At 53.4% G+C, this 27340-nt stretch overlaps 1 protein-coding gene across 1 annotated transcript; it reads left to right on the forward strand.

The window, feature by feature from the left end:
- The first annotated feature begins 1723 nt into the window (after nucleotides 1-1723).
- Nucleotides 1724-26661, forward strand: SESN2 (sestrin 2). The gene is made up of 10 exons (XM_073318101.1): nucleotides 1724-2199; nucleotides 14376-14441; nucleotides 17273-17470; nucleotides 18768-18950; nucleotides 19461-19673; nucleotides 20653-20803; nucleotides 21297-21415; nucleotides 22116-22306; nucleotides 22767-22911; nucleotides 23502-26661. Exons 1-10 carry the CDS (start codon nucleotides 2110-2112, stop codon nucleotides 23586-23588), a joined length of 1443 nt encoding a protein of 480 aa, XP_073174202.1. The 5' UTR covers nucleotides 1724-2109; the 3' UTR covers nucleotides 23589-26661.
- The last annotated feature ends 679 nt before the right edge of the window (nucleotides 26662-27340 follow it).

A 27340-nucleotide genomic window follows, 5' to 3' on the forward strand; every position in this document is an offset into this window, starting at 1 on the left:
GTTCTAATTTTGTAGCATTTTACATCCACTTTGCACTTGTGTAAACGGCAGCACAAGGGCAATGGCGAATGGGCGCAGGACACCTATGCGGCGACTTCTTCTCTGCACGTTCAGAAATCCCTTAGGTCGGAGGAGTTTGTGATCCGGGATCAGCCCTCTGAATCCACAGGGAACAAATGTTCTTTAAAGAGAGCTAATCTTTGAAACCCCATCATCACCTCTCTTTATCCCTGTGTTGTTTTTCTCCTGATTGGTGGTTTTGCACCATTCAAGAAAAATGTACCAGTGAAAAAAATTTGTTGTTCAAGCTATTTTCTGTCCCCAGTCGGGCCTTCAGACTAGGAACCTGGCTTGTTTGTGCTTCCACAAATTCACTGACCCTGAATGGGGCTGAATTACACCCGTGCATTGGAGAGAGGAGTTGGGCCCTTCATGTTTGTTTAAAGTTATTTCCTTTATTTATTTAGAGTTTGTTTTGATTTTCGTCTCTGTGTTTGGCAGGTTGATTTGGCTACGGCTCAGGTTTCTTTTATTAGCCTTTAAAATGTGGACTCAGGTTGTGTTTTGCCAGAGGCTGGGAATGGGTGACAGGGGCTGGATCACTTGAGGGTCCTCTGTTCTGTTCGTTCCCTCTGGGGCACCTGCATGGGCTGTGCCTCCCCAAACAGCCAGGCATGGCCCTGCCCACACTTCGCCCCCCAGGGCACCGCTTCGCTGGTGCCACTGGACTCCAGGGGCTGGGGACACACCGCCCGGCTTCCCAGGGCTAGGGGGGCTGCAGCAGCGCAGCACGTTCTCCCTTCTGGCACTCCAGGGCTGGGGGGGCTGCGAGCACTAGCCAGCCTGGGGCAGGTGCCAGTGGCTGCTGTGGGGTGGCTCTGGGTTCCAGGGAGGGGTGGAAGGGGTGGGGCCTTGACTGGAAGGGGTGGGGCTGAGGGCTGGCCTCCCCCAGCCAGCAGTTCACGCTCCGCCCATGGGCACCTGTCATTGGCCACTGTGGGAAGATGGGCTACTGGGTTAGATAAACCTTTGGTTTGACCCAAGTCTGGCCGCTCTTATGTGTTATCTTTAGATAGATCAATCAATCTTGGGGGTGAGGGCTGGATGCTCAAAGTGCAGGGACGGTTACAAGGGGTCATAGATCAGGCCAAAACATATGTTTAAAAATCTATTCAGGTCACTGAGGGATGGGGGTCAAGCAATTTTACCAACATTGCTGCTCCCAGATTATGACCCCCGCCCCCTCACTTTTTTCAAACCACTTTAAACTCCGTACACAGGAAGGTGGCTAGATTTTGATCTCAGGAACATGGATGCACCTTGCGAGAGGGACCTTTTACAAATACTTTCAATGGTAAACGTTTTTTTCCTTCCCTGTTCCTCTCTAACCTTCTCTCATCCACTCCCACCCTCCCCCCAAAGGAGGATCAAGTTTTATCTCAGGATATTCCTCCAAAGAAAATTAAGACTCTCCCGTGGTGAGGGCGGCACTAATCCGATGCGTGTCTTTGTTGCATTCAAATTGCCGTGTTCAGCCCTCGCTAACAGCCTGCAAAATTTGCCCCCACTTCTCTTCCAAGGAGATCGGCTCCGCACCAAAGTAGTAAACAGCGATTGAAACTCGCATTCCCAAAATCCCAAGCGGCTCTGTCCTTTCCTATTGGAGGAGAAGTTTAGGGGGCTGAGTCATGGCTCTGGAGGAGGCTCCTCCTCCTGTGAGGTGATTGGGTCCGTGGGCCGCCGCTGGCTGCAGTTCCGCCCGCCTGGAGCCGTAGGAGAGAGCAGCTGGCGGGGGCCGCGGCCGAGTCGCGGGTCAGTGCTCCGGGCGGTCGCGCGGGTTCTGCGCGGCTGGTTGGGTAGCGGAGCCCTGGGGCGCTCTAGAACGCGGATGCGCCCGGACGTTCCAGAGCCCTGCGGCGTTCGGACGTTCGGCCATAGAACCCCGGGACCGCGACCAGCTGCGGTGACGCTGACGCCTCCAGGGGCTGCCCGATCCGCTATGCACCTTCAGCCTCCGGACAGATAACGCGATCCCGGGACCGAGCGCTGGCGCGGACGTCGCAGCACGGCTCCCCCGTCCCCCCGAGTGCCGCCACCCCAGACAGCACCATGATTGTTGCCGGCTCCGATGGCTGCGGCTGCACGGGCATCAAGGGCTATTTACCCTGCGAGCAATGTGGTGATTTGAGGACTAAACAGGTAATGGAAGAGGGAATACCCCGGTGGTTGTTGTTGTTTTTTCCGGGAAGGGTCTTTGCTCATTTTCCAGTCTCCTCCTCTCCTCTGCTGTCCCGGTCTGTAATTTAGGAGCTGTTTACTTTTCCAATCTTAATGATTTGGGGAGGGGTGCGCTCCAGATCCAGCCTGGTTGCGTAAGGGATTCTGTAACATTTTTGACATGGCATAGTACGTTTTACCCCAGTTGCATCAGGCGGTGGACTGGGGGCGCAACAGGGGCGTGAGGCTGGCATACCAGTGACGAATATGGGCGCACTACCTGGGGTGATGAATCCCAGATCCGATGGGCAAACAGCTTTGCAGTGTCTTGCATGTGTAGTGAGCTGAGGTCTCTCTCTCTCTCTCTCTCTCTGTGCCTCTTTGGAGGCAAATCAAAGTTTCCATTTGACTGGCTGTTTGGCGAAGAGGGCGCAAGTACAGACATGTCCCAAACGGTGGGCCAGTCATCCCCCGAAGGGGTTAACCAAGAAGTCTCAGGTTAGGAGGGTGTGGGGATGGGTGGCTAGCTAATGTGGCAGCAGATCAGGGGGCTGAGACCACTTTTAAGAATTACTCTTACTGACTTCTAGGAGAACAGCCCCTTCTAAAGTTGACAGATTAAGTAGAAGCAGAATTAAAAAGTAACTAACTATACCTTCCCTTCCCAAAGGAGTTTTCCCAACCCCAGTTCCATCTTTTATTATTTTATTTTTATTGTTTTGAATTTCCTGGCTTTAATACATTTGGGTCACTTTGTAAAGCCTGGCAGGGCTCATTAAGATTTTCTTTAGCTTCCAGCCTTCACTCCAGTTTAAGAAAAGGATCCCCCCTTCCCCCATCTTTTCCCCTCCTTCAGCGATGTGAAGGAGATGAGTCTGCTCCCCTGGGTTACAGAAACCTCCTTTGACTCTAAACTGCTAAATTCTAAATAGTCATTCTCAACCTCCTTTGGGTTCAAAATGGCCCTTTCATAATATTTACCCACTTGGCTCTTGGGCAGGGAATTGTATTGCCTTAAGGCACAGCTGCCATCTTCAGTACCCATATTCAGTGGGGCCCAAGTGCATGCAGAGCCCTCCGAATGCACTTAGCTCTCTTTTGCTAACGCGGTGGGACCACCTGTTTGGAATTGTGCAAAGAGGTGCTCCCAAGAAGTTAAAATATGGCTTGCCCCTTGCAGGGTGCTGAGGACAATACAGTAACTAAAAGCTTTCTTGAGGAGGGGGCGGGGTTGCGTTTGAGGGCCCTGAGACACTTCCCTGGATTAAAAGGCCACCCGCTCTCAGTTGTCTGAGGAGAGAAGTGAATTAAAATAATCTTTTGTTTCAGGGGAAATAAACGTGGGGAAGAGGCAGATGCAGATAAGAAGGGCAAATAGAATAGAACAGGGTTATTGGGCCCTGTGCAGTTTCTGTACTTGTTTTTTGTGCCCTCTTAACTGTGTGGCCCCATCTGGGCACCTTGGGGACTTGGTAGTTAGTTTGAGGCAAACTCTGCGTGCAGTAACTGATAGCCTAAAAAAATGACAGAAGCTGGGAGGGGAAACCGAGGCATAGAAAGGGGTAGAGGTTTAACCAAAGCTGCACAGCAGGTTGGTGCCAGAGCAGATGACACAATACCCATGTTTCCCAAGTGCCAGTCCAGTGATTCTTGGCACACTGCTTTTATCATTCTTGTCTCGGTAGTAAGGTCTAGTAGTTACATAGAGAGACCTTGGTTATTTCCAGGCACTGTGCTTGTTTCTGAAGATGGCAGAATTGAATCCTCTTGTGAACAGAACTTCATTGTGCAGAAAACATTTGTGTCTCATGTAGACCTGGATGGGGGTGGGCAAGAATACAAGCTTTCTCTTCCCTGACCTCTGCTAGGGAGTATTCAAAATAGATTTTCATTTATGGAGGAGCTTGGAATTTGGTGCTAGTCCACAAATGGGTTTGGGACTTGGGAGTGGTATAGAGAAGCAATCACTGTGTCAGATCCTGAAGTGCTGTGAATACTAGTATTTGGTGCTTCCAAGGCTTTATTATTAATCATGTTAATTGTGCAGTGCCCATTGTGCTAGGCGCTGAACAAAGTAGCAGACAGTCCTTGTCCTGAAGCATTTACAATGTAAATATACTAGACAGACCCAGGGTGGGGAAAGAGGTAGAACACCCAAGAGGAGTGAACAATGTCATGGCAGCAAATTGTATGTTAATTCCATAGTTTTTGTTTTTAAGGTAGATTAGGTAGGATGGGATGAGCTAAGTGGAAAGAAAAATGAAGAGGGAGGGGACATTAATGGAAAAGGGGATGGGGTCAGGGGTTGCAAAGTGCTTTAGGAACACTAGAGAGACAAGGTGGGTGAGGTAATATCTTTCACTGGACCAACTTCTGTTGGTGAGAGAGACAAGCTTTCAAGCTCATACATAGCTCTCTTTCAGGTCTGGGAAAGGTACTCCCAGTGTCACAGCTAGATGCAAGATGGAACAGATTGTTTAGCAGAAGTAGTTTGTGCATATTGTAAGGGACCATTCAATTTAGAGTGGTCCATTAACACCTCTGCGGTCATAGGAGAACAGAGTGGGTTACAGATTGTTGTAATAAGCCATAAATCCAGTGTTTACCATGAATGGTTCCTTAGAATATGTGCTAACCACTTACACTAAACAATCTGTTCGGTCTTGCATTTAGCTGTGACATTTGGAATAGCTTTCCCAGACCAGAAGAAGAGCTGAATGGCTTGAAAGCTCTCACCAACAGAAGTTGGTCCTGTAAAAGATATTATCTCACCCAGCTGGTCTCTGTAATATCCTGGAACCCACAAGGCTACAACTACACTGCAAAGGGGTTCTCAAACTGGGGGTCATGACCCTCAAGGGGTCGTGAGGGTATTACATGGGGGACAGCCTCCAACCCCAAATGCCACTCCACCTCCAGCATTTATAATAGTGTTAAATATAAAAAATGTGTTTTTTAATTTATACGGTGGGGCGGGGGGGTCGCACTCATAGGCTTGCTGTGTGAAAGGGGTCACCAGTACAAAGGTTTGAGAACCACTGATTCTTCTCACAGACATCCCTGCAAAGTATTACCCTTTTCTACAGATATGGGCGGGGGCGGGGGGGGAAATCAGAGGCACTGTGGCTATCCTGATTTCCTGCAAGACTGCAAAGCAAGCTGATGACAGAGGTGGGAATGGAACCCAGGATTCTGTATGTTCAGGCGTGTGGTTTAATTACTAGAGGATGCTTCATCTTAACAACACTAATGCAACTCTGAATCTGCCAGCCCCATGGGTGGCCCATCACATCCCTTCTCCTCTAGAGGTTAGTATCTTCCTCGCCTTAAGGCCAGTGCACCAGCATCAGAGCTGTTCAAAACTGTGGGAATTTCAAAGCTTCCGCAAAAACCTTGCCAAGTTTTCTGTCTTTCAACCAAATACATTGCGGGCTGAAATCTTTTGAATTTCAGAATGTTGACAATTTAAATGGAGGGGGGGGGGAAAAACCTATTTTACAAAAAATAGGGACACTTTCCTGGACATTTTTGCTATTTCCCCTCCTCTTCCCCTGCCCCCACATCAATCAACTCTACTCCAGACATAGGGGGATTGGGGCTCCCACTCAGAAGCTGTGGAGTTTTGTCCCCAAATTAATACACTGTAGCTTTTAAGTAATAATGTAGAGTCCTAGAAAGGGAATGCAGTTGGAAACCACTGTACAGCAGTGAAGAACCTACATCAAAAAATTTATCCCACATGGTTAGGGTGCAAGATAGGAAAAGCTGTATAAGAATGTTTAAATAATGAATATATAACAATGAATCTGTTAATGTAACGCTGATCTCTGCAGGTTAGGATCAGAACTGCTTAGCTGTCTGTCTTAGGCCATGTACTGCTACCCGCAAAAGAGATGCCCTTTCATCTCAACTGTTAAGGGTAGGAGGGGCTGAGTTCTGTGCTTCCTCAAATACGGTGAAGCCATCCTTATATTGGGACTAATATGCGATAGTGTAGAATTTCATGATCTGCACTTTTAGAGCACCTTTCATTTTGAGAATTCATGGACAGGAACTAGGCTGCCCCAATATGCTGGCATAGTGGGCACAGGTTCTGTAGGGTTTCCCTTCACCCACCCTGGAGATGCAGTCACCTCTGGGTTGGAACACAGCCGTGTGCACGCTGACCTTAGGTAGTGGTTCAGGCCTACAACGGAAGAATACTGTAACCAGTTGAAATGGCAGGTGGGGAACTTTTAGGGAGGCGGAGTGCAATGACCAGAGCAGGGATACAGCAAGGACACTTTTAGTAAAGGGGTGAGGAAGTGTCAAGAGATTGTCTGATGTTCCATCTGATTCATCACTATGTCTGAGGCTAGGTCTACCGCTGACTTCGGTATAACTTACATCGCTCAGGGGTGTGAATAAGCCCCTCTCCCCGAGCGACATAAGGTACACCCACCTAAGCACTGATTTGGATGGGAGAGCTCACCCGCCAACACCGGTACCACCTCTCACAGAGGTGGATTTATTATGCCAACGGGAGAGCTCCCTCCTGTCAGCATAGAGTGTCTTCACCAGGGGTGGTGCAGCTGCACGGATGTAGATTAGCCCTGACTTTCCTATCACTGCTCCCTCCTCTCCAGATTCCCATCAGGATCCCTTTTTTTCTTTTTGTATAAACAGAGCCATAGATAATAAACTGGTTTCCTGGCCCTGGCAGTAATTCTGTTTGCTTAATCTTTTGGTGTCCTTCTCAGGCATGCTCTTTGCCAATACCTTGCTAAGCTTGGCATCACTTGGCACCAGAGTTCCCACCCCCCGTCAGACCATTAGCTCTTGTTGCTGGGTGTTCTGTCTCCAGGAGCACCAATCCCAGATCTTTCAGTTGAGGAAGGGCCTCCTCTGTGCTCCCAAGTGGTTAAAGCACAGGGCTCTCTGGAAATCAAGAGGCCTGGCATAAGCTGTTCTTGTGGCCTCCGGCAAATCAGGACGGTGGCTCCATGTCTCAGCTTCCCCTTTTGTCGAACAGGGGTAATGCAGTAGAGGGTGGTGTGAGGATTAACTGGCCAAAGGGAACCATAATGCACCAAATTATTAATAAACACATGAAACTAACAAATAGCCATGTTCAGCGTGTCTGAACAATGGCTACAATGCAGCATTACAGGTGACTAGTAAATGGTGGGTGCCAGCGGTTGGGGGGGGGGGGGAGAATTGTGCTAACATCACTGGTGGAAGGTAGTTTAAAATAAGTACAGCTGATGATCTGTTGGTCCTTCAAGGTATTTTGTTTCATGCCATCAGAATGTTCTCCTTTTGAAGAGCCATCTGGCACCTCTGACTGGGTGTTAACACCTCCTAGGGTGAAACATGCAGGGTGAATTGCATCACAGGAAACCTGCTTGTTTGTTTGTAACACCAAGCAGCCAGACTCAGAGGCAGCCTTGTAAATAGGGAAGGAAGAAGGGACAGGTAGTCCAGAGGGGAACTGCTGCTGAAGGGGAGATCAGGACTGAACTAGGGGTCTGCGAAGAGGGGTCTGGTGGAGGAGAGGGTGAATTGGGTAGTCTGGCTGGCTGGGCCGTAGAAGATAGGTGGGAATATGATAAAGGTGATTTTGGACGATGGGGGCTTAGTTTTTCCTTTGCTGCTTAACCTCCTAGGACAGGTGGTCATCAATGAGTGAGCCAAAGTGTATTTAGTGGGATGCTTCTTGGAGGTGGGGTCACTGGAGCCGATCTCCCTGTATATAAAGGCTTTTGACCTATGGCTGAGGAGTACATCCAGAGCAGATTGCTCCTGGGCCCTGGGCAGGGGAAAAGGGGGTGCACAGAGTGTCTCTGGTGGGCCCTTGGGTGATTACAGAGGGGTTAATCCTTCCTCAGGGTGTCTCTTTTTCCTTCCCCTTCCCTTTTTGCCTGAGCGAGTTGGTTTTGGGGATCATGCTGGGAAGGACAGGGGCTTGCTGTGTGTTTCCGTTTTTTGCTGGGATTTTCCATGGGAACCTTGGGGATCAGGTGCCCAAGTCCCACTGGAATTCAGTGGGATTTGGAGGCCTAACTCCCTTGGTTGCCTCTGACTAGCCCAGTTGTTGTCCTTTGGACCAATACAGACGCTGATCACCGCCTCTTCCCCCATTGCCCTTCTTAACTTGTCTGTCTCCAGCAGCTGATGTCCAACTAGTGGTGCTCCAGGCATTCAGAAAGCTGCCAGCATTGAGTGAGACATGCCAGCCTGACCGTGTAACTTCCTGTGTCTCAAGGAAGTGCTGTAATTGGATTGGCATGATCGCTTTGCTGCAAACATGAGCTCCTGCCAGACTCCTCTTTGGGCATTTGGCAACCCATACCCTGGAATGTACAGGTGTAAACCTGGCCTCCTTGGATTCTTGAAGAAGAACCAGGATTGGCAGAGATCACTAAGTGGCATCTGTTTCCCTGTGGGCACATTGCATCAGTTAAAATAATAATAATAAGAAAAAAAAAAAGTCCCAGGATCATCAGCCAGAATAAGCCTATTAGCCAGGCTGGGCAGGGATGGTGTCCCTAGCCTCTGTTTGCCAGAAGCTGGGAATGGGTGACAGAAGATGGATCACGCGATGATTACCTGTTCTGTTCATTCCCCCTGGGGCACCTGGCACTGGCCACTGTCAGTAGACAGGTTTCAGAGTAACAGCCATGTTAGTCTGTCTTCGCAAAAAGAAAAGGAAGACTTGTGGCACCTTAGAGACTAACCAATTTATTTGAGCATAAGCTTTCGTGAGCTACAGCTCACTTCATCGGATGCATACCGTGGAAACTGCAGAAGACATTATATACACGCAGAGACCATGAAACAATACCTCCTCCCACCCCACTGTCCTGCTGGTAATAGCTTATCTAAAGTGATCATCAAGTGATACTGGGCTAGATGGACCTTTGGTCTGACCCAGTATGGCCGTTCTATGTTCTAATTTCCCAAAACTATTCAGTCACATACAGGCCACGTTGGATCAGAACTATGCTAACTGCAGCCACCTTGCACCTGCTTGTTGCTACCAGGATTTGTTTCCATGACCAAAGTGGACAGGTTTTTGGTTTTTTTTTTTTTTTTTGTTTTTCTTTTTTTTTTAAGGAACTAGTCTGCAGAGGACATCTGTCCATGAGAAATATCTAATGCACCTATCACTGGGGTATGTAGCTATTGATCAACAAAAGATCAGAAGAGGTATTGAGGGATTTGTAGATAGTTGAGAAATGGATACAATAGGTTCTTCCTGCAATCAGATGATTGGAGAGGAGTTATGGGTAGGGTACTTCACGCGTATACGTTGTTAAAATAAACCATGGCTGGCTGATCTGTTTGAGGATGTGGGGCAGATCAGAACTAAGGCCTCAGTTTCAGTGAAGCACTTTGAGCGTGCACTTAACTTTAAGTCCCCGAGCAGTCCTTGGAAATCAACTGGTCTATTAACCTGTGTAAAGTTCTGCATGGGATTACGTACTTTGCTGAATTTGGGAAAAGGGAAATAAGGGATAACTTAAGGACTTGTTTGCACTGAGACTTTTGCACCGGTGTAACTGGCCAGGTTGCACTAGACTCGTGTGACTTATACTGGGGTGGCTTATGCTGCTACAGCTTACACCAGTGCAAAAATCCCCATTATCAGACCATCCCTTGGAGGAAATGGTGTAGGAAAAGTCTAAAGAAGTTCTGAAAGGTCTGAAGAATGGTAAATGAGCTTGCAGGTGAGCTGGAGGAACTGAGTGTAATAAACTTCAGCAGAAATTGGGTTAGTACATGGAAAGACATTTAAATTGACGGAAACACACAGTTGAATGATAAACATGAAGGGATGGAAAATAATCATACTTTGCTCTTCAGTAGTGTTTTTCATCAGTAGTTCTTGAAATGCTTTACAAAGGTCAGTGTCATTATCCCCATTTTACAGATGGGGAAACTGAGGCACAGAACCATGAAGTAACTTGCCCAAGGGCACCCAGTGGGACTGTGGCAGAGCCCTCTTGGGCCACTCAGTCTGCCTCCCAAACAGGTTCAAGCCCTTCATGAGAACCTGTGTTTCTTCTAGAAATAAATACAACGCTGGCCAAGGTGTGCTTGGGAGCAACCCTTTGCTCTTTGGAGGTCAGGAGAGACTCTTGCTGATTGGCATTTGCAATAATGGGGTTTATTGCCCAGGGTGTGTTTGCACCCTTGCTTCGTTCTGCTCGCTTTGTCTAAAGGTGCCTGACTCGGGTGGTGTGTGGCTAATGGTTTTTTCTGCGTGCAGTTTTCCTTAGAAATATCAGGGTTGACTGGTTGCTGCAGGGCTGGGAGGGTGCATGTGTGTTTGGTAGGAGAGGAGTTTTGTGAACTATCCCCTTGAGAGAAGGGGCAGGGATGTTGAATCTTTAACAGGCAGCCTTTTTCCCATTGGGCACTGGAGTTACCCAGTGGTGGGGCTTCCCACTTACCTACGCCCTCTCCTCACAGTTTAATCATTTTGAATAAAATCTTTTCCTCTGCTCCCATGTCACAAGGGACTGAAAGCTGGGGAACTCCATGAGTTCTCTGGTCCCCGTAGAACCTCGAGGGTAGACGAGAGGTGAATTTCCAATGTGCAAAAAATGAGCAGGATTTTTTCTCTTCCAGCGTGTCCATTATAAAGCGGGGGCGGGCAAGTCCAGTTTCCCTCCCTTCCACCATCCCCTACATGTCTGCAGGTCTCTTTTAAAGCTATTTCTAGCTATCCCAAGTCCCTGTGTGATGTGGCCCTTTGCCCCTCCAGTCCATACCCTTGTTTTTAATCCTAGAGTCTGCTAGGCAAGATTGCTGCCCGCAGCAGGTAACGTCACTATGAACTTTAGTAACCCGGGTAGGCTGGGATGACGGCCTGGTGTGATTGGCTGACTTGAATGTCTGGTGACAACCAGCAACCTGGTCAATTAGGTGTCACAATGTGGGCTAGTTCTCTCTTGGACTGGCCTATCTGCTTCCTCCTCTAGATGCTCTATGCCTGCTGTTGTCATTGGACTTTGCTGTGAGCCTGCCCTGAATCCCTCTGAGCTGTTACTTGTGCATCTGCGAGGGGTGAGGGAAGGCAAAGCTTAGCCTGCAAAAGCACCATGCATGTGCCTCTCGGCAAGGGCTTGGCTTGGGCCCATCCTGTGCAGTGTCCGCTCACAGTCCGCCTGTGTCTGGAGGTGGAAGCTGATGAACCCTTTCATTCTGTCTCCCCCAAAGGCAACAAGTCCCATCTCCTCAGGGGGCTGTAGGAAGGCAGATGGGGGTGACTTTACCATGGAGCGGATCAGTTCCATGCTAGGTGATATGCAGACTTCTGGTACAAGATGGTTCCCTCCTCAGGGAACTTCCGGTCAAAGTTTGGGTTTAAAGAAAAATGCTTTGCTCTGTTGGTTAAGGCTCGGGGACTGAGGAGTTTGTGGACAATCTCTTCACTGATCAGTTCCCCATCTGTGAAATACTCCCCATCTCATGCAGATAATAATGCTCCCTTTCCTCCATCCTCTGTTAGATTGTGAGCACTTTGGGGTAGGGGCTGCCTCTCACCTGATCTGTAGCTCATAGCAAAATGGAGCTCTGGTTTCAGCTGGTACCTCTAGGCGCTGTTGTGATCCAAGCCATGCATTTCCCCCTAGGCTTTGAAAATTGGTACACGAATAAGATGCTGTTTGTGTGAAAGAGAAATGAGCAAGTCTATTTCACTCCGTTCCGCCGGTGAAACTACAAAAGAGAGAAGCATCGGGACAAAAGTACCATAGAGCAGAGAGTGAGTCAGCGTGTGTACGAGTGAGGCAGCTTTAAATGAGCCCTCCTCCTTGACATCTCTAGTTCTTTGCTTCTCCCTCACCCTTTCCCAATGCCCTCACTCTCCTCCAGCTTCAGGAAATTGCCTTTTAAATTTTAAATCCCCTCCCAACTGCAGCTGGCCCACTGTCATGGTGAGTTCAACCCAGTGGCACAAGTGGCTGCAACAAGGTGGAGCTTTACACCAAATGGAGAAGTTTGTGGCTTAATTCTGGAGCGACTACACCAAGCCTTTGGAATGGCTCTATGCAGCAAGGTGGGGACAGTCATCCTGTCTGCCCGAGATGTAGATGGGATGTGTTCCCCTTGTTAGAGATCCTTGAACCACAGTTTCAGATCTCAGGGTCTTTGCCCTCCCAAGGAAAAAAGAAATTGGGTTCAGTGCAGTTTACTGTGTGTGGGAAGAGGCTGAACCGGAGTTTGTCTGTTTGAAATCGGTGCTTAAAGATCTTTGCAAAAGTTAAAGGGCTTTGCCCAAGAGTTCTTGCTTGAGGCTTGTTTGTTCTCCCTTTCTTCCCCATGCTCTGTGTGGCATACTGTCCTCCACCCCAGAAGTGGCTGCATTTTAGGGATGGTGTCTGTGTAGTGTGAGTCACTCCTTGTGGAGTGACTCCAGTAATGCCACCAAAGCGGTGGGATGCAGCCACTAGGCACTGAACTGCCCGTCCTGATCCTGCTCACAAACACCTACCCCTCCCACACATACCCCTAGAGGGCAACGGCAGCAGTCACCGAGCATTAACCATGTGTACAGCTGGAGGAATCCGCTCCTGAAAAGCAGCGTTAGGGACTGAGAAGCATTTGTTTGGAATACACTGGTGTCCTCAGTGCAGCTATGCATCCCCCCCTACCCCTGCCAAAGCATTAGCACCCTGTGGTGCTAAATACCTTAATTTACCTAAAGCATCCCCAGCTACGGCAGCTGATGCCTGTAACCATTCAAAGCTAGCTGCTGCCTAGGGTTGTCTGTGAGGGCCCTGTGGCTTTGGAGTTTGCTTCCTCTTAGTCCAAAATGGCCTTAGGGTGACCTTCAGGGCATTAGGGTGGGAAACTTGGGCTTCTGCATTGCCTGGCTTGTAGTCATTGGCTGTTTCACTCTAACTGCTCTGCACTTATGTTTGGGGGGATTAATTTTCTGGTATGTTCCTTGTTCTGTTGGTCGAGGGCTCCTAGCACATTTGGATGAGGACTCTATTCGTGTGCATTCGGAGCTCACACCCAAACCCCTAACGACTGCAAGCTAAACCCCATTACCTCTGGATCCCTTCACAAATAGCTCCCCCTCCTGCAAGCTGCTTCTAACCTGATCCTCCAGACGACTTAAACCACCCTCGCTTTCACTGAGTGAGACCCGCTTCCCTCAGCCCCTGGCCCACGTAATTCAGAAGCAACGTACATGTTTTCTCCCCGCTTGTCGGCAAAGATTGATGGTGGGATCTGGGCCTGGCAAGTTTCACTATCAGTGGCAAGTGCCAAACCTGAGTGGTGTTCTGATCCGCTGCCAGCCCAGACACGAGCAGTTCTGTGGGAGCTTTTGAACCCACGTTAAAGCCATCTATGCTATCACGTCTCAGTGCCTTGATTTCCCTCCCCTCATCCCCTGCAGGGTGCTCCAGGTAACCTAAGACCCAACACGGCATAAATAATTAAAATCACTGGACGATTCAAGTGAGCAAAGTGCATCTTGTAATGCCATTCTGCTCTTTTCATTTGTGTACTCATGGGTTCAATAACTCAGCACTGAATTGGCTGCTACAGTATAATCTTCCACCTTTAGATTCCCTTCTGTATATCCTGAAAGTCGGGGGAGCGGGGAAAAAAGCCCTCTAGTTCACTGAAAGGTGAAATGCAATCGAAGCTGTCCTGATGTCAGGCTAGCTCCATGAAGCAAACTTTCTGTGTAACAGAGTCAGGTTATTTCATCAGGCAGCACAAGTGGCCGTTACACCAGCCCTGCTAGGGGATATCTCCTGAAGTGTTTCTGTCAATCTTCCACCTCCTGGCCAGAGGCATCATGTGGGCGTGTGGCTGGTAAATTGCAGCACCCCTGCTGGGGCAGCTGGCTCACGTGGAGGTATGCCTGATGCAAACCCACTTGGGGGATTGCTGCAGGCTTGTTTGGAGGAGGGTGCACAGAAAGAGCAGCTCTGGATACCTCATCAGACAAGTCCCCAAAGTAGCCAGGTAACTGCATGAGTCCTTTCCCATCCCACTGCCTTCACCTAGGAGGGAGGTGCCAACTCTGATTTGTCCCCCCTCTGGAGGGAAGGCAAGCAGCTCTCACCCTGGCAGGATTGGAACGTCCCCGGTTTCTTTCAGTGCCACACTGGGCAAGGTCTTAAAGTCGATTCCTTTTTTTTCTTTCCTAGGACAGAAGAATAAAAATCCCACGGCAGCTGGGAAGAGGCCCAAGTTCCTTCATCCCCGTGGAAGAGGTAGGATATGGGGACTTAAAGCAAATTGATTTCTCTCTGAGGCTCCTGGGGGCAAATGTGTTCCCCACTCTTCTGGGCTGGGGCCGCAGGGGAGACTGGAGATCTGATTTCCAGCCCCTGCTTGCCAGGGTGTGAGAGCTCTGGAGGAAGTGATCTGTTTGTCTGCTTAGTGCGTGGGGGTGGTGGGGTATCTGTTTGTTTGATCCACCTGGGCCCCCCAACCGGTTGAGCAGCGTGGAAGAGGGTTGGGAAGGAGTCTGTCCTTGTGGATCAGTGCCGGTGGGGATACCTGGCTGTACAATAGATTGGAATGGGAGCCGTTGGGGGGGAGGTGGTATAAGATTCCCCTTAATTCACTTTCTGACCACCCCTCCCACCACGGCCAGTCGCTCTCCAGCACGTGGGATGGTGAGAGTCAGGGAGGGGTGGTGGGGAAGCAGCAAAGCACAGCCCTGGTGCGTGGCACGAGAGGGCCCCCTGTGACAGCAAACCCCGGGCAGGCCGGGAGGGAGAGGTTCTTGCTTGCCACCTGCATGGGTCTAAAGGTCTGGCTGTGTGCTGAGAGCAGAAGAGTATGGGCCCCTGTGACCTCTGGCTCTCAGCAGGCTTCCCGGGGCTTCTCCAAAAAGATGGAGACCTGCCTAGGCTCCTGTGCCGGGGAAGAAAGATTTCTTCTCCAATCCCCCCGCCCCCATGTGGGGAGGCACAGGAGGGGGGATCTTTGTGCTGCTTCCACTGGACGTTTCTGACCATCTAGTGGCTGGGCAGGGGTCTGAGTTATGACCCAGATTTCTCTCTCAGCCTCCCCCGCATTCGCTGCTCCACTGTGCCTTGTGTAGAAACAGGGCTGTCGCCCTTGATCCCCAGATGGCAGGCACAGCTAGGTGTCGCTCCAGTCAGGTCACTTTCTTCCCAGTTGGGGAATGGGGGGGCTTGTCGATATCCTCTAGATCAGGGGTTTTCAACCTTTTTCTTTCGGAGGCTCCCCCGAACATGTTATAAAAACTCCACAGCCCACCTGTGCCACAACAACTGGTTTTCTGCATATAAAAGCCAGGCTGGTGTTAGGGGGCCCCATGCCACAGCGGCCCCCACAAAGCGACATTGCTCAGGCTTCAGCCCCACGTGGTGAGGCTCAGGGCCCCGGGCTTCAGCCCCACATGGTGGGGCTTCGGCTTTCTGCCCTAGGCCCCAGCGAGTCTAACGCTGGCCCTGCTTGGAGGCCCCCCTGAAACCTGCTCGAGACCCCCTCGGGGGCCCCAGACCCCTGGTTGAGAACTACTGCTCTAGGCAAAGAGTGTTCCCTAGGTGTGCTCGCAGGCCCTTCGGAAGAGCTGAGCGCTTGCTTCCCATGGCTCCGTGCAGCAAGAGAGGGGCTTTCCAGATCACCCTGCTGCATCGTTGCTTCATTTGTCCAGCGACCTTCACCATGCTGCTCACAAACAATGAGCTAATTGCAGCCCAGCTTGTTCATGCCCCTCCAATTGCATCAGCCGCCTTTCTAGCCCAAGGTGGGGGCCGAAGGAGGGTGATTAAACAGCTCCTGATCTCCCTGCTTTGAGACCCAGAACTGCTCTGGTTCTGATGCCCTCTGGGCAGGGAGCCACCTCCTCCTGATTCAACACTGGCCCCGCTGCAGCTTCCAGCAGGCCTGTCAAGCCCTGGCTGGCCTATCGCTATGTTCCCGGGCTGGCTGCACGGACGGTTTCTTCTACCACTGACGTCAGGGTGCAGAGCTGGGCACCCGCTACTCCTTATCAGGGCTCTCTTGTTGTTGTAACCCATTGTAACCGGGCCTGCCCTGTGCTGGGGGGTGTGGCGGGGGAGGAGCCGGCATGCGGAAGGTGGGTTGAACAAACAGATGTGTTGCATCAGCTGGCAGGGCGCCAGGCCTGCTGCAAGAAACAGATCGAGCCCTTCTCGAGCTGGGTTTCTATTGGTTCCTCCCCAAAGCCCTGGGGAGCCCTGAGAGGTGGGGCAGTTCTGCTGTTCGCAGCCAGTGCTGACAGCCCTAGGAAGATGAGACTGGTTCGCTGCTTGTTGCCTGTAGGTGCTGCAGACTGCAGAGAGGAGAGCTGGGCAATAGGCTTGCTCCAGGGCACACAGCGTGGGTGGCTGAGCTTGGCACTTCCTGGGGCCTGGCTCTGCCCTCGGACTCTGCCTGCCTTTGGCTATTGTTAGTCCATGTTTGTATTGCACCTAGGAACCTCAGCCCTGGACCAGGCCTCCGTTACACTCAGTGTGGTACAAACACCCCCAGAGAGTCCGTGCCCGAGGGAGCTTGCAATAAAAGGGTATTAGTTCCTCCCGGCTTTATAGGGTCTCTTCCCAGCACTGCTACGGCTGACTTGGCAAGACTCGAGGCATGTAGCTTACCCTCTTGTCTAATATGGGATGACTGGTCCTGACCTCCTGGGGGGCTTTGTGGCCTGATGGTTGTAACGTGCCTCTAGGTCTGTAGATAAAAGGAGCTGCCAATGCAATCCCTAGCGCTCTGTAAGAACTAAGTGATGTTACTGTGTGCCGAGCATCGTTCTCCATGCTTGTTACTGAAAAGCCCCAAAACAAAGCCATTGTTCCCTGAAGCCCAGACCTCCTGAACTCCTGCCCCCGCCGCTGTGGGGCAGCTGGAGGGTTAGGGGGCAATCAGTCGAAATGACCCTGATGCAAGCAGTGCCCTCTGGGGACGGGCCTGGACAGTTAGCTGGGAAGCTTGTGCTGTTAGCATTTGGGTCGGGGCAGTTGCCTGTCTGACCCGCATCGTGTCCCACGATAAATGGGGCTGGGATCCTCCTGGGGCAGCTGGATTCTCAGCGTCTTTCTCCCCGCAGATCCTGCAGGAGGGCATGGAGAGGGCCCAGCGGCAGCTCTTCATTGAGGCGTTGGTCTCCATGGGCAGGGTGGATAACATCACCATGGTGATGGGGCTGCACCCGGAGTACCTGGCCAGCTTCTGGAAGACCCAGTACCTGCTGCTGCACCTGGATGGGCCCCTGCCTTACCACAAGCGCCACTACATCGCCATCATGGTAAGTGCCTGGCGGGAGGCAGGCACTCGGGTCCCGTGGGCCAGGGCGCTGCAGGGAGGGATGGGAACGGGTGAGTATCTGAATGCCTGTAGGAGAACAGTTCATGGTGCTTTAGGGGGTGGAATTGGCAGCAGGGGGGTAGAACGGAGCAGAGGTAAATCTGGAGATGCATATCCAGAGCAACTTGCTAAGCAGGAGACGGATTGGGCCCCGGCTAGGGTCTCCTTGGGGTGGGGAAAGAGACCAGAGGAAGCATCAGAACTGCCCTGGCTTGAGTCCATGTGAAGACTCCACTGGCCAAAGCACTCGCGCGCCATTCCCAAATCCCTGAAATTCCAGATTCCATTCTCCCTGCAGCCCCGTCACATTGCTAAAGGCCTCTCCATAGTAACAGATACACCTACCTGGAGCAGCCCTCGCTCAGGACAACGCTGTTGGGGATCTTCCTAATCTGATCTGCCTGCCCTTTTCTGTCCTGCCGTGAGCATTCATATCGTTAACGGTGTTGGTGTGCAAAGTATTGTGGGCATCCGAGTTGGCACCCAATGAAAAAATGCAGCAGCTCGTATCGCTGCGCTGTCCTTTCAACTCTCGGCACTTGAATCCCATATGGAAGGTTTTCTTTATAACCAGAGCAGCTAGAGACCAACTTTTCCTCTCATTAAAAAGATTACTGAGAAGCTGGAGAACAACTGAGGTCTGTCTGTGTCATAGAATCATAGAATATCAGGGTTGGAAGGGACCCCAGAAGGTCATCTAGTCCAACCCCCTGCTCAAAGCAGGACCAATTCCCAGTTAAATCATCCCAGCCAGGGCTTTGTCAAGCCTGACCTTAAAAACCTCTAAGGAAGGAGATTCTACCACCTCCCTAGGTAACGCATTCCAGTGTTTCACCACCCTCTTAGTGAAAAAGTTTTTCCTAATATCCAATCTAAACCTCCCCCACTGCAACTTGAGACCATTACTCCTCGTTCTGTCATCTGCTACCATTGAGAACAGTCTAGAGCCATCCTCTTTGGAACCCCCTTTCAGGTAGTTGAAAGCAGCTATCAAATCCCCCCTCATTCTTCTCTTCTGCAGGCTAAACAATCCCAGCTCCCTCAGCCTCTCCTCATAACTCATGTCTCCCCCCAATCCATCCCACATCCCAGGCTTGAGGACATGCGGCCCTGGAGACTCTGCAGAAGGGAAATGCCCTGGGCTGACCTGGGTCGGGGGAGAACCGGCTGGATGATGTGCTCTCTCCCATCTCAAATGTCCTTATCATAGTCCCTGTCTCCTCTGCCCTCACCCCTAGGCAGCGGCCAGGCACCAGTGTTCCTACCTGGTTGGCTTCCACGTGGCAGAGTTCCTGAAGGTGGGAGGGACCCCAGACTGGCTCCAAGGCCTACACTGTGCCCCCCAGAAACTGAGGAACCTCAACGAAATCAACAAGATCCTAGCTCACCGGCCCTGGCTTATCACCAAGGAGCACATAGAGGTGAGTGCCCGGGGAGAGGAGCTCTGGTGTGTGCCCCGCAATAAGCAACCTGGGGGAGGGCTGCTTTTCACTGCTGGGCCACAGAAAAGGGGGAAGAAGGGAAAGGGCAGCTTGGTGTCGCGCTCGTACCTGGGATGTGCTGTCCTGAAATGAAGGATGCAGAGTGCTGGGGGAGAGGGGCCTATGGCTCTGGGCTCTCCTTCAGCTGAGCGAGCTGCTGCATTTCCTGGCTCATAAAGAGGGAGGGCAGGAATGGGGAGGGCGCACCACCCTTCTGAAGGCCCTTCCTGTTACTCTCCTTCCTCCTCCCCCTGGTGATTCTGCGACCAGCCGGCGGAGAGGTGCTGACCCAGGCATGGGGGGCGAGGACACAAGGGGGGCTGAGGGTCTGCAGTGGTCTGTGCCCTGCTCCCCTCTATCCGCCCTGCACTGGGTCTGTCGGGGGATATACTCGCCGCATGCGTCCCCTCTGGGGAAGAGCTGACCGGGGAATGTGCATGCGTGTTTCAGGCCCTCCTGAAGACGGGTGAGAACAGCTGGTCCCTGGCAGAGCTCATTCAGGCCCTGGTGCTCCTCACACACTACCACTCGCTCGCCTCCTTCGTATTTGGCTGTGGCATCAACCTGGAGACGGACCAGGATGGGGGGCACGCCTTCCAGCCGCCTTCGCCACGCAGCTGCGACAGCAGCCCCGCCTCTGAGGATGGCGCAAGCGGCTCCAGTGTAAGTCGGGGACCTCGCGCGTCCCTGCTGTCTGTGCAGAGCTGGTGTCTGGTAGAGCCGTCCCCCCAGCCGCGGCAGAGCTGGGATGGGGGTTGCGGAACACTAGGGGTTAGGGAAGGGGTTTCCTGCTGCCGCGTGGCGGTCCCGTCATGGGGTGGATGGGTTAGGAGCTCGGCCAGTCAGCTACCAGTCATTCCATGTGCTGGTCACAGCAGTTAGTTCCAGAGCCTGGTGCGAACGACTACCAGGGAGGGGGTTACATCTGCAGCCCTGCAAATCCTTCCCCAGCCAAACCCCAGGAGAGAAGGGGCACCCCAATTCCTGCTGAGATTGCAGCAGGCTAAAGCCCAAGCTGGCTCTAACCCAGCTGTGGTGCCTGCCCTGCTGATGTGGCTTCTTTGTGGCCTCTCTTACAGCCCCAGAGAGGAGCATCCAAGGGCTGCCATCCACCGTGTCCTCCTCACAGTGTAAGGGTGGATTGGGAGTGGGGCTTAGTGAGAAGATGGAGATGTGGCTGGAACCTTTTTCACTGCAGCTATTCAGAGTGGTTCAGCAACCCATAAGCAGCATGGGGAGGCAAACCATACATTAGAGCAGCCCTGGGACTGCTCTAAGTGACACTGGAGGTGTAAAGGTGACTTGCCCCTTCCCTTGGGCTGTGCCTTCTCTGCAGTCCCTCCTTGGGGTGTAGCACAGAATCTAGCCCACAATAGGTAGAGAGGCACAGGGCCCTGGGTCGCACCTGAGTAGTGTTGGGCACAGTGCCAGCTTGGCATAACACCGTAAGGATGAACGAAGCCCCAGCAAACGTCCCATTGCCAGCAGCCGATTGCGCTGGATAACAGGCATGTGGTCCCGCCAAGGGCTCGTCTCTGCACCTACATAAAGGGGGTTTTTTGTCCTTGGAATGAAGTTGGGTGCATCCCTCTCCCAACCGCCGTTGGTACTGACCCTGCCCGCTCTCTCTCTCCATGTCCAGGGCAAAGATGCCATGCAGGAGGTGGAGGTGCTGATGGAGAGGATGAAGCTGCTTCAGGAGTGCCAGCTGGAGGAGGAGGGGGTCACGCAGGAGGAGATGGAAACCCGCTTCGAGCTGGAGAAGACGGAGAGTTTGCTTGTGGCCCCCTCAGGTGAGGAGGGAGGATGCGCCTGGCAAGGGGCAGAGGCACATGTCCCAGCCAGGTCCAAAGGCTTTCAGTGGCTCTTCTGCATTGGCCATAGTCTGTCACTGGCTTAGCCTGGTGGGGTAGGAAGGACAAGGCCTCTCCGCCACAGTGCTGCTGCCTGATGCTCAAATGCTGTCGGGGGGAGGCAAGGAATCCTCCCTGGCGGGGCTGCCAGCAGCTCCCTCCACGCTGGCTCTGCTCCCTGTGCTGGGCACAGCAATAGCCTGTCACGGATTCCTGCTGTCAGATGTAATTATCTCATGGGTAATTGGTGAACAGTGCGGTCTGAGCTAATTGCACCTCCCATTAGGGCAGATCATGGCTGCGGGTTTGCTCTGCAGAGGACTGTGCCGATGACTCAAAGCTCAGGAGTAACATGGGAGGTGGCTCTGGGTCGTCTTTGCCACGGGGCCTCGACAGGCGCTAACGTCTCTGTGGGCTTTTGTTTTCCATCCAGTTGACATTGCTGAGCACGCTCTGCCTCCCAGCGTCCTGTGCTTCGTGGAGGATCCCGAGTTTGGATACAAGGATTTCACTAGGAAAGGAGAGCAGGCCCCACCCACCTTCCGAGCTCAGGTACCTTCTGTGGGCTGCGCGCTGGGGCTCCCCGATACAGCCGCCCAGCGGCCACGGGAAGGGGAGTGGTGCGGAGCGAGTGTATCGGGGTGACCGCATGCACTTGTCTTGCTCTTGGCCATTCCAGCCCCTCTGTCTCCCTCCTGTGGCTGAACCAGGGGCCTGGCCACCTCTGCTGCTGCGGCTCCTCCCTGCAGGTGAGGCACAGTGGGTGCAGAGCAGAGGTGTTCCCAAGGGTGACGGAGCCGGAGCACTGAGCAGGCAGCAAAAGGAAAGTGACTTGCGATGGGTGCCCAGTGCTCGGGGCTGGGGCAGAGTAAAGCAGTGACGCAGCCGACTGGGGCATGCTTGATTCTCCTGCCTCCTGGGTCTGCAGGGCTGCCGAGCTCTCTCCCCTACAGCCAGATGTGTGGTGTGCAACGTCCGAGTGGGGCAGGAGCAGCAGGACCATCTGATCGCGTTGAGGGCTGTGGGGCCATACTTGGGGCTGGCACCGTCTGTGGGCCTGGCTCTGTGTTGCCATCACCAGCCGGTCCCTTTCTGGGGAGCTGTGTCCTATGCTTCAGGCTCCTGTTTTCTCAGGAGGCCTGACCCCAAGTCCACGGAGAGGCTCCCACTCCTGTGGATGGGGTACTGGGCCAGGCCCTTCGCTCCCCTCAGGGGTTTTGGAGCCTCTGTCCCAGCATCCTTCTCCTTGCAGGATTACACCTGGGAAGACCATGGCTACTCGCTGATTAACCGCCTGTACCCCGACATGGGGCAGCTGCTGGACGAGAAGTTCCAGGTTGTCTATAACCTGACCTATAACACCATTGCCATGCACAGGGGGGTGGACACCACCATGCTCCGCAGAGCCATCTGGAATTACATTCACTGTGTCTTCGGCATCAGGTAGGTAACTGGGGACCCACTGAGCCCACAGTGCCCTGGCCCTCAGACACACCCACTTCTCCCCTCTCCCTCTTTCCCTGGTTGCCCCAGGCCAGGAGTCTAGAGTCTCCAGCTCAGCCATTATTGGAGGGTCCCTGGGAACGGGCTCTGGGGCCTGGTTCGAATCCAGCCAATGGGCAGCTGCGACCAAAGCCTTGCCCATCTGCAGTAAGCTGGTGGTCTTTGTCCAGTTACTCTGGGCACAGCTGCGTGTGGACGGCCTGCCTGGGATCACCTCGCTCACAGGCCCTGTCCCTGCAGTTTGGGATGGAGACCCATTGTGATTGGGAGGGCAGCGGGGAGGGGAGCAGAGGTGCCAGGGATGCCGGAGGGGGAGGGAAGGAAGGCAGGAGGAGCTGGGCTGAGGCCCTATGGCCCTGGTCTCCCCGAGGGTAAAGGGGATTCTCCCCTCCCCTCCTAGATATGACGACTATGACTACGGGGAGGTGAACCAGCTCCTGGAGCGCAGCTTGAAAGTCTACATCAAAACCGTGGCCTGCTACCCAGAGAAAGCCACCAAGCGGATGTACACCCACTTCTGGAGACACTTCAAGCACTCCGAGAAGGTGCGTCCCGTCCCCTCCCCTCCCCGGCGTGGGGGCAGCCCTGGCGCCAGGAGCAGGGCTAGGCGCTGAGGTGGCCCCCTTGTATAACCAGGGGAGTGACTGAGGCAAAGCCGAGCAGCTTGTCACAGCCACGCTGGTCCCAGCCAGGGCCAGCGCTAGGCAATTGCTTAGGGCCCCGAGCAGCTCGGGGGGGCTGTTAATTATTAATGTTGGGGAGGGGACCCTGAAACTATTCCTGCTTGGAACCCCCAGTGGGCTGGCACCAGTGCTGGTCCAGGCCCCTGTGCTCATCCTGCCCTCCCTGTTGTGGCACTGGTGGGGTGGGGGGTCCCTGCTGGAAGATGTCCCCAGATCCTAGCAGTGATCCCTCTGCCCAGTCCAGTGCTCAGCCTGTGGCTGTGCGGGGAGACCCCAGAATGCACCAGGACCATTGTGCGACCGCGCACTGTGGGGAGAGGGGATCCTCCTTCTCTGCAGCCATCCGTTTGCTGTCCCAGGCTCTCCCCAGCCCTGGCAGGAAGTGGAGGCGGCAGGCCGCATCGTCGCTGCACCGCGCCTCGCCTCTTGAGCACCCTCTCCCTCCGTTCCAGGTGCACGTGAACCTGCTTCTGCTAGAGGCTCGGAGGCAGGCGGCCCTGCTGTATGCTCTGAGAGCCATCACCCGCTACATGACCTGACAGCGCTGCGCTCCCCACGCCCTGCCAGGCCGCGCCTCGCCGCGCGGGACGGGGGAGTCTGACTTCACCGACGGGGGTTTGGGATCCGTCGGGAAATACTCTGGGCCCCTGGAGCGAAGGGCTGGGGGGCTCCTCCCCCCTCTCTCCCCGGGGCCAGTAAACACCAAACTGCTCAGCCCCTTCCCTGTGTAATGAAGAACCATCTCCGCCATGCCCAGTGTTCCCACGGACACTGCCCGGCAGGAGCCATCCTGCGCCCTCCCTGTGGGGACTGTCAGCCGGGCTCCACACCAGGACTCTTGCTGCTGCCTTGAAGCAGACGTGCCTTTATAGTGTTTAGCGTGTCACGAAATCAGACTGAGCTCCCTCCCTCCCTCGCTGGTGGCTGCTACCCCCTCTGTGCCATGCATGACCGTCCTGAGGCCGGTGACCAGTGCAGTGGGCAGCAGAGAACTGCGCTGCCGTGCCTGGGGCCAGGGCGCTGCTGAGGGGAAGGGCCTTGCCTTGTGCCAAAGAGATCTCTGCCGGCAGGCTTACCTGGCTACCAGGAACGTGCGTGTCTCTCTCTCTCCTCCCTGCCCCCATGGCCCAGCGTGGCCTCTCCGCGTGTGTTGCCATAAGACTGGGAGCAGTCCTGCCGGGCACCAGCCATCTCACACGGGGGCCAGTGGGGAGAGCCAAGGGCACAAATGCAGCCAGCCTCATGCTGCTGCCACGGCCACCACACTACGTGTCTTCTTGGCCGAGTGCCAATGTTCCTGCTCTCCAGAGCTCTGCTCCATGGAACGCCTCTGGGCTGTGGATGGAGGGAGATCAGGGCACGGGCGGGATGCCCCTGTCTGTGTGGCTGTTCTGCACAGCACCTGCCTCAAAGGGAGGGTAGGGTAACCTGAAGCCCACACCCTCATGCACAGCGCTCAGCCCTGCAGACGCCCCGGTCAGGCCGTGCGGTGGGGTGTGAGCCTCTCCGCCCTGGCAGGGGAGTTTGGGCCAGAAGCTCCCGCTGTCAGGGCCTGCGGGAGAGCCCCCATGGCTGTGAGCCCCTGCATTGCTGAGCCCCCCCTGAGAAAGAGGCCACAGGAGCACCCACAGGTGTCTCCAGTTCAGGGCTTGGAAGTGCCCAGTAGAAGCAGGTCTTTCCCGGGGCAGAGGGGGACAGGCTGCAGCAACCTGGATGCCCCCTGGGTGAGTTTGTCTGGCACGTATCCTGTGCCCTCATGGTCCATGGCATGTGCAGCTCTGGCTCCCCTTCCTCTGCTTGGTGGGGGGGACATGGGGTCTGTGCTGTGTGTGCAGAGAGCTAAACAGGGTGACCCCCCCACCCCACGGAATGTGCATCTCTCCCGCTCCTAGCACCAGGCTGCCCTAGCAACCCACAGAGGTTCGAAACTGAAGGAAACTTGGAGGCTGCTCTCTCCACCTCTTGCTACTTGTACCTGGCTTCGTCCTGAAACCAGCCTCATCCTCTCGCCCCACCCGCCTCCGTCCCCTCTCCTGAGTGTCCCACGTTTCAGCCCCCGCATTACCTACGTCCCTCCCACGTCGGGCACCCCCTCCTCTGTCCCGCTGAAATAGCCCTTGCTCTGAGGTCTAGGAAGCAGGCGGTGTCTGTGGTGCAGGTGGGGAGCATACACTGTGTGACGCTTTCTGAACAAGGCCTTTTTCTTTGTGCCCATCGTTTTGGGTCTGCTTTGCACACAGTGTCCCGTGTCTGTTCTTGGTAGGTCGAGAGGGCCTGAGGGTAAATTCACCCCATAGCACTGCTTAGGCCCCACTGGGGCCTATGTCCCGCTTACCACCCTTTGTTCTGAAGCGGAACATAAGTGGTACATCAGCCTAATACTAGAAACCCTGCACATAGGTGAATTTCCCTCCTCTTGCCAAAGACAGAGGGACCATTTGCCTCTTGCATGCAGCCATCCTGGATGGACTCCGCTCCACTTTGGACTCCACACCGGCACCAGCCATTCGTTGCAGGAGTCAAACTGGGTGGGGATTTTCAGGGTCTCTCTTAATTGCTGTCAATATTTTGATTAGCTAGAAACACAAACCAAATTAGCCTGACTTGATGGCCACTGTAAGAGAGACTGCAAAGAGGGCAAATGCTTCTGGGGTGATGTCCACTTAGAACCAGGCATAGAGGAATTGAAACTTTTGACCCGGGGGAAGATCTTCTCTGGTCACTTTTTTTTTGGAAAGCATTACATGGTACAGGATATAGCGTGTGTGTTACATGCTGCATTGTAAAGCAAGGACTATGTACACGCACTCGGGATACAGTGCATGTGTATAATATATACACTCCATTGTAAAGCAAGGTTTGTGTACAGACAGGCTGGGCTATATGTGTATTTTTACACACACACACACACACACGCTCCTTGCTCTTGCAATGCAGTGTTGTGCGTGTCTCCTTTTTTCTGTCTAGAGCCAATCTCTTTTCACAAACGTGGGGCCTTGTAGCTACCGCTCTCCCCACGGCAGCATTGCACGGTCCGGCAGCTGATGCACTGTGAACTCAAAAGATGGTTGGCGCTGTTTGAGGTGGGCTGCCCCTGCTCCTTCAAGCCAGCTTCTCTTTCCCACGCTGGCGTGCGAAGTGAAATGCTCTTGCCCTGCTGGCAGGTTTGCACAGGGTAAGGTCTGGACAGCAGTCTCCGTTTGTGTTTGTGAAGTTGGCCGGTCCCGTATGCCGGTAGGGAGGGACGTGAGACTGTTCTGTGTGTGACTTTGGGGGGTGGGGGGAAGGGGGAAGCAAATGTCTGTAGCTTTATCCAGATGTGCCACAGCATTTCACACTCGTGCAGGTCACTGTGAAATGCCCACTGTCAGCGCTTTGCCGGTCGACAGCCGTTCCCTCCTTCCCACTCTTGCTTTCCCTGGAGTGACTAGTTTGTGGAACTGACAGGCCCGCCTGTCGCCGCAGTGAAGGACTGGTCGCTGAACTGTAATTCTGTGTAAGTTATTGGTTTTTTGGATGTGTTTCTTCCCAAGTGGGTGTGAAAATGCTGATTGTTGTGACTTTGTTGCCAAATCTGTGTTGATGAGAAATAAAGTTGACTTTTTTTCCAAATGCCTCTGTTAATTTCCTTCCCTGGGCTCTCTGCTTCGAATCACACTCTTGCGTCTGAAACTAGAGCAATGGGGGGGGGGGGTCTGCTCTGCCTTCTGGGAGTGTGAAACTCGCCCCAGGTCAGAGCACCAGCACTAGGCCTCGGCTCCAGGTGACCCATGTTCAGTGCACGCTGGGTGCTGAGCACGTTGGAAAATCTGGCCACTTGTCTAGGTCCCTAAAACAAGAGCTGAGCTCTCCGGTCGGTCACATCCCAAGTGCAGGGGACAAGCGCTCTTGGAGCTCTGGCCCCAGATATGCGTCAGCCGCGTGCCAGCCCTCTGCAGGGGGCTGTCCGCCATCCCAAACTTTGGGTGAGCAAAGCAAAAGGCCTTCCATGATAAGTGGCACTGGGGCAGCTGAAAGCAGGATCGAGGCCTATTGTACTGAGGTACAGTCCCTGCCCTAAAGAGCCTAACAAGACGGGAGCGTTCATGTGAATTTTAAGGGAGTTTACTTCAGTCAGGTTCCTACTGCCTTTTGAATTCCTAAGTGGTCAGACACGGCAGCTTTTCGAAGGCCTGGGCACAACCCACTTGCAGGAGCCAAATTTGAACTTTGCGTGTGCCTGTGTGCTTATCTAGGGCGGGAGGGACCGGGGGAAATGCCATACATCTGATCAAAAGCAGATGAGCCCTCA

The sequence above is a fragment of the Lepidochelys kempii genome, chromosome 19, assembly GCF_965140285.1.
Source record: "Lepidochelys kempii isolate rLepKem1 chromosome 19, rLepKem1.hap1, whole genome shotgun sequence".
NCBI classification, from domain to species: Eukaryota; Metazoa; Chordata; order Testudines; family Cheloniidae; genus Lepidochelys; species Lepidochelys kempii.

What these genes read in the sequence shown, in the direction of transcription:
- SESN2 (XM_073318101.1), top strand. Translation starts at nt 2,110, where the DNA reads ATGATTGTTGCCGGCTCCGATGGCTGCGGCTGCACGGGCATCAAGGGC. An exon ending in GTGATTTGAGGACTAAACAG is followed by an intron (nt 2,200 to 14,375) that starts GTAATGGAAGAG and finishes TTTCTTTCCTAG; the next exon opens with GACAGAAGAATAAAAATCCC. An exon ending in GCCACTACATCGCCATCATG is followed by an intron (nt 17,471 to 18,767) that starts GTAAGTGCCTGG and finishes CCTCACCCCTAG; the next exon opens with GCAGCGGCCAGGCACCAGTG.